The sequence below is a fragment of the Dipodomys merriami genome, unplaced genomic scaffold, assembly GCF_024711535.1.
Source record: "Dipodomys merriami isolate MVZ:Mamm:240054 unplaced genomic scaffold, mDipMer1.0.p SCAF_1478, whole genome shotgun sequence".
NCBI lineage: Eukaryota > Metazoa > Chordata > Mammalia > Rodentia > Heteromyidae > Dipodomys > Dipodomys merriami.
In genome coordinates this window covers 96,543-105,000 of record NW_027202802.1, presented here as the reverse complement: position 1 = coordinate 105,000, position 8,458 = coordinate 96,543, and the positions used below count along the sequence as shown (strand labels likewise).

Here is an 8,458-nt window from a genome sequence, read left to right as displayed (position 1 = left end):
TTTTAAATACAGGATCCCCTTCTGCTATTACATCTATTGTCTTCTTCACAATGAATTTGAAGGCATCTAAACCCCCACTAATAATGTCCTTTCCCTAGAAAGCAACATAAATGTCATTACTACAATACTGGGAAAACACATTTGCATGTTTTGTGGGGGTTTTGTGTCAGTCCAGGGGCTTAAAACTCAGGGCCTAGGTGATGTCTATGAGCTTTTTTTCTTCAAGGATAGTACTCTACCGCTTGCACAACAGCTCCACTTCCTGCTTTGTTTGCTGGTTAATTAGAGAGAAGAGTCTTACAGACATTCCTGCCTGGGCTGGCTTTGAACCACAATCCCCAGATCTCAACTTCCTCAGGGGCTAGGTTTACAAGCATGAGCCACCAGTGTCCAGCCATTTATATGTTTCAATTCTTTAAGAGTGACCTACAATACTAAGCACTGGGAAGAATGTGGAACAGTAAGGATAATACACACTGCATGTAGACACATAGTAGGTTCTCCTCTTTGGAAAACTGCTGGCCAGAATCTACTATAGCTACATATGTACAGTGGTTCATCAGAAGACATTTCAGGGCTGGGAATGTAGCCTAGTGGTACAATGCTTGCCTAGCATGCATGAAGCCCTAGGAACAATTTCTCAGTACAACATACATAGAAAAGGCAGGAAATTGCACTGTGGCTCAGGTGGTAGAGTGATAACCTTGTGCAAAAGAAGCTCAGGGACAGTTCCTGGGCCCTGAGTTCAAGCCTCAGTACTAGCCAAAAATAAATAAATAAATAACCAAAAATATTCAGAGCAGCAGTATTTGTAATAGCTATAACATGGAAACTATTTCAATCCTTAAAAACTGTGGAATAAATAAAATATAACATAGTGACAAAATGGAATACCACATCCAAAATGCAACATGGTCAAATGATACAAAAATGTTGTGAAAGAAGATAGATACAAAATGTACTATAAGTATGTAAAGTATAAAAGCAGACAAAGGTAATCTAAGATAAAAGTGAGGACTATAGTTATCTTCCTAGAAGGGGCATACTATCTCTTAAAGAATCTGAACAAGTTCACATTATGAAAATGAACTGTTTTAAATTTCAGTATTAAAATTAAGAAAAAAAATATAAAGCATAAATTTAAAGTATAACTAAGTATTTAATATATGCCTATAATGCCATTACTCCAGAGACTAAGGCATAAGTATTGTGAGTCTGAGGCCAGCCTAAGCTACATTCATATCCAGTTCAAGGATGCCAGGCTATACAGTGAAAAGAATGAAAAGAGAATCCAAAGACACAGTTTACGCCTGTAATCACAGCTGCTTACAAAGTAGAGGCAGAATTGTAGCCCAAAGCCAGCACAAGTAAAAGCCAGTGATTGGATCCAAAAACAAACTAGCTATTTCTGCTTTCTAGTTGCCATGGTATGATTGATTCTGCTTTGCCATGACCTTCCTGCCATTATGAACTGACATCTCTGAGAACAAAACTGCTCCCTGTAGATAGATAGATAGATAGATAGATAGATAGATAGATAGATAGATAGATAGATAGATAGATAGATAGATAGATAGATAGATAGAAAGAAAGAAAGATAGATAAATAGATAGATAGATAGATAGATAGATAGATAGATAGATAGATAGATAGATAGATAGATAGATAGATAGATAGATAGATAGATAGATAGATAGATAGATAGATAGATAGATAGATAGATAGACAGGCAGAAGAAAGGAATAAGGATGTGGCTCAAGTGGTACTTCATATTGCCAAAATAAATAAACAAAGGTTACAATAGCCAGGCAGTGGTGTCTGGTGACTCATGCCTGTAATCCTTCTCAGCTACTCTGAAGACTGAGATCTGAAGATCACAGTTCAAAGCCTTCCAGGCAGGAAAGTCCATGAGATACTTATTTCCAAATAACTTCTCAAAAAATTTAGGGAATAGCGCTGTGGCTTAAGTGGTAGAGTGATAGCTGCCTTAAGTACAGAAAGGGTCAGGGACAACACCCAAGTCCTGAGTTCAAGCCCCACAATTGGCAAAAGAAAAAAGTATTTATCTACACATAGTAAACATTTTTCTAAACAAGAGGAAACTATAGTCAGAAAGAGATCAATGGTTGGAAAATGCTGTGAACAGACAGAACGGTGTGGCTACAGACTGGCATGAAGGAACTCCCTTAGTAATGAAAATATTCTTATATCTCAGTGAGCCATACAAATACAGAAAATATTCTGTGTCTGTGTATCACAATATACTGTGACTATACAGTATAAACATAATTATTATTTCTCAACACAAAGTCATATTGCAAAAAAAACAGTTTTACTGTATGCAAATTATAGCTCAACTTTGTCCTAGAAGACTATGCTGATTCTTAGTAAGGGAATCAATATATATTACAAAGATGAGTATGTTTCAAAAATAATCAGTTCTCTTTTATCTTTAAAAATCATATAAGAGATCAACAAGTACACCAAGTAATTAAACTATATTATATCAAACACTCTATTATGGAGAGAACTTTTGCTTTCAAGTACTATAAATAAGCTGATATTACACTTGCCTTCCTATACAGCAACTAGAAAACCAGACAAAATATAAGAAAGAACTATTTTTAGACAATGGAAAAAAAGACAAAATAAAAGACTTTGGTCCAGGAGAAAAGAGAAACAAAGTCAACCCTACAGCTGGGCTTTCTGCCTAGAGAAAAGTTCCAAACCCCAACACACAGAGGAGATCCTAAAGACAACAGAACACTCACACACAATGTAAGTCAGGGAAAAGGCTGGCATCAGGGAAGGCTGAAGCAGCTATCATTTGAAAGTCAGAAAACTTCAGAGGATGCAGCTATATAAGTAAAATGTTTCAAGAAGCTACAGATGTGCCCATGTGTCTTTATCTGAATAATACACTGTTAAAAAACATTAGGTAACGCCACACAGTTGGAGAAGAACTAGTGTAAGTAGTAAGCAACACAATCCCCATAGCTCAAGCTATGCGGAAACATCTGGTTTTTAAACAATCAAGTGAACAGACTTCACTGAACACCTGAGGAATAAGAGTGAATTCAGAGGAATCAGGGCTCAGCAGTAAAGATTAACTAGTCCTTAAGATTGAAGGCTACACTAGACTCCCTATAATCAAGCCTAACAGAGAGAAGAAAGTGGTGACATTGTCCAAAAAACAAATCCTTTAAATAGGGATACAGGTGGATCCATAGCAAGAATGAGATGTACAAGTCGTTATGTGGAAAAACAAACTTTGAAACTTTGGGGGGAGGAGGAGAATTGGGTGGGGGAGGGTGGGGGAGGGAAGGGGAAACAAAGGAGGAGGCTACAATGCTTGATAAGAAATGTACTCATTATCTTGCCCACGTAATTGGAACACTTCTGTACAGCATTTTCACAATAAAAATTAAAAATAAAAAAAGGGTGAAGAAAAAATAAAGAAATGTACTCTTAGTTGGGTACCAGTGGCTCACACCTGTAATCCTAGCTACTCAGGAAGCTGAGATCTGAGGATTGTGGTTCAAAGCAAGCCCTGGTAGCAAAGTCTGTGAGACTCTTATCTCCAATAAACCATCAGAAAACTAGAAGTGGCATTGTGGCTCAAGTAGTAGAGCACTAACTAGCCTTGAGCTCTAGAGCTGAGAGGCAGTGCCCAGGCCCAGAGTTCATGTCCACGATTGATAAAAAAGAAATGTACTCTTTACCCAACTTATATAACTGTAACCCGTATCTTTTAGTAACAGTTAAAAAGTTTTGAAATATGAATCTGAATCCAGAAAGCAGGACTGGGCCACTGATGACTCACGCCTATGGTCCTAGGATCTCTGGGCTGAGATCTAAAGATCACAATGGAAAGCCACAAGGGCAGAAGAACCTGTGAGACTTTCATCTCCATTTATTTATCCAGCAAAAATCAGAGGCAGGGTTCATGTGCCAGCTGTGGGGGAGGAGGACAAGGTAGACTGTGAAGATGGGAGTTCAAACCCCAGTGCCAGAACATAAACATTAAAAAAGAAAGAGGCCTGAAACCGGTAACTCACACCTATAATCCTAGCTACTCAGGAGACTGAGATCTGAGGATCACCGTTCAAAGCTAGCCTGGGAAAGAAAGTCTGTGAGACACTTATCTCCAATAAACCACTCAGAAAACCGGAAGTGGCGCTGTGGCTCAAGAGCTAGAGTGCTAGCTTGAGCAGAAGGGTACAGGGACAGGGCCCACACCCAGAGATCAAGCCCCATGACAGACAAAAAAAAGTGGGGTGGAGGAAGAAAGGAAGCAAGGAAGCAAGCAAGCTAGCTAGCTAACTAGCTGGATGCCAGTGGTTCACACTTGGAACTCTAGTTATCCAGGAGGCTGAGATCTGAGCATCACAGTTTGAGGCCAGACCAGGCAAGGTAGTCTAGTCCAGGCAGATTTATCTCTCCAATTAATCACCAAAAAAAAAAAAGTAATTATCACAGAAGTATAGCTGTTGCTCAAGTAGTAGGGTGCTAGCCTTGAGCAAAAAGGTTCAGGGACAGCACCCAGGTCCTGCTTTTAACCCCCAGGAATAACACACACACACACACACACACACACACACACACGAAGCAGAAGACAACATCCTTAAAGGAACATGACAAAATTGCAAAAAAGATGACCGAGTGATTTCATTGGTATCTTTTACCTCAAACTTCTAAAAAGAACCATCTCTAGTATAATTTCCTTCACAGTGAAATTAATTTCTCTCCTTAGGAACTTTAGAAGATGGGAAAGGCTTTAGGATGAAAATGCCACCAATTCTATTCTGGTACACTTAATATTCAACTAAAATCTAAGTCCATAAAACTTCCACTGAGTAGTGGGAGTTCTCTACTCATGAGACATAAGTAAACACAACCTAAACTCTGCCCTCCATGCTAGCCTTCAAAGGTATAAAAAGGGTATATTCTCCCTATCTCTTTTCCTTAGATTTTCATATGCATGATCCATTAACTCTCCAAGTTTTTAAGACATTAATACTAGCCACTCTTCCCAGGGTTTTCCATGATTTTCATTCCCCTCTTAAAACATGGCTCTGAATGACAGATGTCCTTCAAGTGTTTATGAAGTCACTGCTGTTTACTATCCAAACATACTTCTAACTCCTGTTTTCTTTGCCCACTAAAAGCAACTCCTGATAAAAATTTCTGATAATGCTAACAATTTAATCTCCCAATATCTCAAAGCATCAGAGTTAGACATTAAACCATTCTAGTTGCTGGGGGCATGAGGAGAAATGAAACTTCCTGTCTCTGTAACTCCTGAATTTGAGCTTATCTGTTTGAGAATACCATACTTGCACTCACAGCATGATCTGACAACAATTACAAAATCATAAAGTAAACAACAAAGAAAACTGAAGGTACCAGGACCCTACGTTCACCAAAACAACATGCAATAGTCTATTTCTAGAGTCCTTTAGGGAGAAAAATAAACTCATTTTTTAAACACATAGTGTGTTAGTCAAAGCCAAAATAGCCTCACAGTAAATAGCCTCATCAGTAAGAACAGTGCCTCATATATGGAGTATTTTGCAGCCATGTCTACTGACATGGCTACTGACCCATGCACTATGGACCCAAAGGTATGTCAATCCAGTTCTCTCTTAGGTATACACAAGTAGTGATAGTGGAACCTGTTAGTCTCTGATGGGTATATACGCCAAAACATGATATAACTCTGAAGATGGAGAAAAACAGATAGAATAAATCTGCTTCCAGAGAAAAAAAGATAGAGATGAGCAAAGAGTATTAAATGAGAAACAATATGGGCTGTGAGAGATGAAGAAAACAAACTGGTCTTCAAAACTTTTCCATACGGCTTAGAAGTGCAGGTTTCCTTTTGATCAAGACAAACTTCGAAGAATAAATCTTGGCACAGACCAAAATGTTTTTAAAAGAGACCCAGAAACACAACAAATCAAAGAAAGGTTGGGCACATGGGATTACATGAAATTGCAGAACTTCTGCATGGCAAAGGACATAGCAAGAGCAATAGAAAGCCCACCGATTGGGAAAAGATTTTCACTAGCCATACAACGGACAAGGGTCACATATCTAAAATACAACTTGAACTCAAAAAAATTTAATTTCCCAACAACAAATCCTCAAAGAAACAACTGCCCAATAAATAAGTGGCTAAAGACTTAAAGAGAAACTTCTCTGAAGAGGAAAGAAGGATGGCCAATGGACACATGAAGAAATGCTCAACCTCCCCAGCCATAAAAGAAATGCAAATCAAAACAACATTGTGATACCACCTAACCCTTGTTAGAATGGCTAGAATCAAGAACTCTTATAACAACAGATGTTGGAGGGGATGTGGACAGAAGGGAGCTCTTCTGAATTGTTGGTGGGAGTATAAACTTGTTCAACCACTTTGGAATGTAGTATGGAGGTTCCTCAAAAGAGTCTACATAGAGTTTCCCTATGACCCAGCAATCCCTCTTTTGGGCATTTACCCAAGCGATCACAAAGAAGACCATGCTAAAGCTACAAGCACGACTATGTATACTGCAGCATAATTTACCATAGCTAAGATATGGAACCAACCCAGATGCCCCTCAGTAGATGAATGGATCAAGAAAATGTGGCATATATACACAATGGAATTCGATGCCTCCATCAGAAAGAATGACATTGCCCCATTTGTTATGAAATGGAGAGTTGGACAAAATTATATGAAGTGAAGTAAGCCAGGCCCAAATAAACATAGGTCCCATGATTTCCCTTATTTGCAATAACTAGTATATGTCTAAGACAAGCAGAAACGGTAAGAAAAGTTGATGGTAGGTGAAATGATCCCCAAGATAAGGACACAAATGTTTCTTTTTTCTTTCATACAATTGTTTCTAACATATTTATAAGATGATTTCTTTGTTGCTTTGTATGTCCCTCCCCCACGGTATAACCCCTGTTTTCACTGTATTTGATGTTGGTATAATTTGTGGAGGGGAAGGAAAAAAAACAAATATTTTAAATAGGGATACAGTTGGACCTATTGCAACAATGTCAAAAAACGAACTTTACAACTTTGGCACGGTGTGTGTGGGGTGGTGATGGAAGTGGGGGGAACGGGAAATGGGAAGGGATGGGAAGGGGTAACAAAGGAGGAGGCAATAATGCTTGATAAGAAATGTACTCATTACCTTGTCCATGTAATTGTAACACCTCTGTATGGTATTTTCACTATATATATATATAAACCCTCACCTTCATAAAAACCCAAATGCAAAAAAAAAGAGAGAGAAAAGGCTAGAATGTACCTCAGCTCAATGGCAAAACACTTGCCTAGCAATTGCAACATCCTGGGTTCAATGCCTAGTATCAAAAAACAAAAGGTAGAAAATCAAACAAACAAAAAACAAAAGGCAAAAAAAATAGCCCTAAATAAACAAAAATCTTTTTTGGTCCTGTCAGTTTTAAATTCAGCCAACCGTGGTTGCCATATAAAGTGCTAAGTAATTCTTATATTCAGCATATATGGCAATATAATTTTATTATACAGCAGTCCTTGAAATTACTTCAGATGCAGAGTAGAGAGATATGAACAGTTACAAGACACAGATCTCTAACTGGCAGCTGGATTCACAAGGCAACCCACCACAGCTGTAGGATGTCCCCATGTCCTTAATATCAAAAATGCACAAGCTAGCTACTGAATCCAAAGTATCCTAGGACTTAAATTTTCTCTATACTGACCTTCAGCAGCTTGACTAGCTTGACTTCAGCTGAAATCTCACTGGGACTAGGGATCCCAAGGGAAGACTCTGTTGTTTCAATGATGTTTGAAGTATCTTGTCCTAGAGAAAAATTAAATTTGTTGCTCTTTATTACCCAAACTTACCAAGCTAAATTCTAAAAACGAAATATCAAAGTGTGTATATCTAAAATCATGAATGCTATAAGACAGGTTATTTTTAACAATTGGGGTAATTATTCCTTGAAAATATCTCCTTAGTATAACATTTTTTAAACAAAACCCTGATATATCATCATTAAAGAACAGACATTTATAGCAATTCCTAGACTTCATTCTAATAAGAAAATGCTACCAATTCTACTAGCAGTGTCTATCATCTCATGATTATTTTTCTTCAAACAATAAACCCTTGAACAAATGTGGAAGGAGAATTATTAACTAAGTCCTTTGTAACACAAATCTGTAAAACGCACACAGACAGTAATGAAATGACTGATGATTTTACCCACTGTGGCCACTGTAGCTGAGGCTGAGGAGAGCAAGGACTTGCCCCCGGGGCCCCAATATTTCCATCTGGCCTGGGGTATATCTTTGGAAAGTTTCCTATTGTCCCAGTAAATGGGGGGGGGGAAGACACAAGAAAGTGTGAAAAATTATTGAGCCAGAGTACAATATACATAAGTTATCTAAGTATTAGCTAAAGTATGGGAACCTAAT

General features: G+C 38.1%; 1 protein-coding gene across 1 annotated transcript in view; it reads right to left on the bottom strand.

The window, feature by feature from the left end:
* Positions 1 to 6,524, bottom strand: part of LOC138826669 (protein FAM114A2-like) — a 43,229-nt gene extending 36,705 nt beyond the window's left edge. Inside the window, exons 1-2 of the mRNA XM_070021900.1 lie at positions 6,501 to 6,524; positions 1 to 94 (exon numbers count right to left, since the gene is read on the bottom strand). The exon at positions 1 to 94 is cut by the window's left edge and continues 41 nt beyond it. Coding sequence (XP_069878001.1) covers positions 1 to 94; positions 6,501 to 6,524 — 118 coding nt within the window. The remainder of the gene's footprint in view (positions 95 to 6,500) is intronic.
* Between the last annotated feature and the right edge of the window lie 1,934 nt (positions 6,525 to 8,458).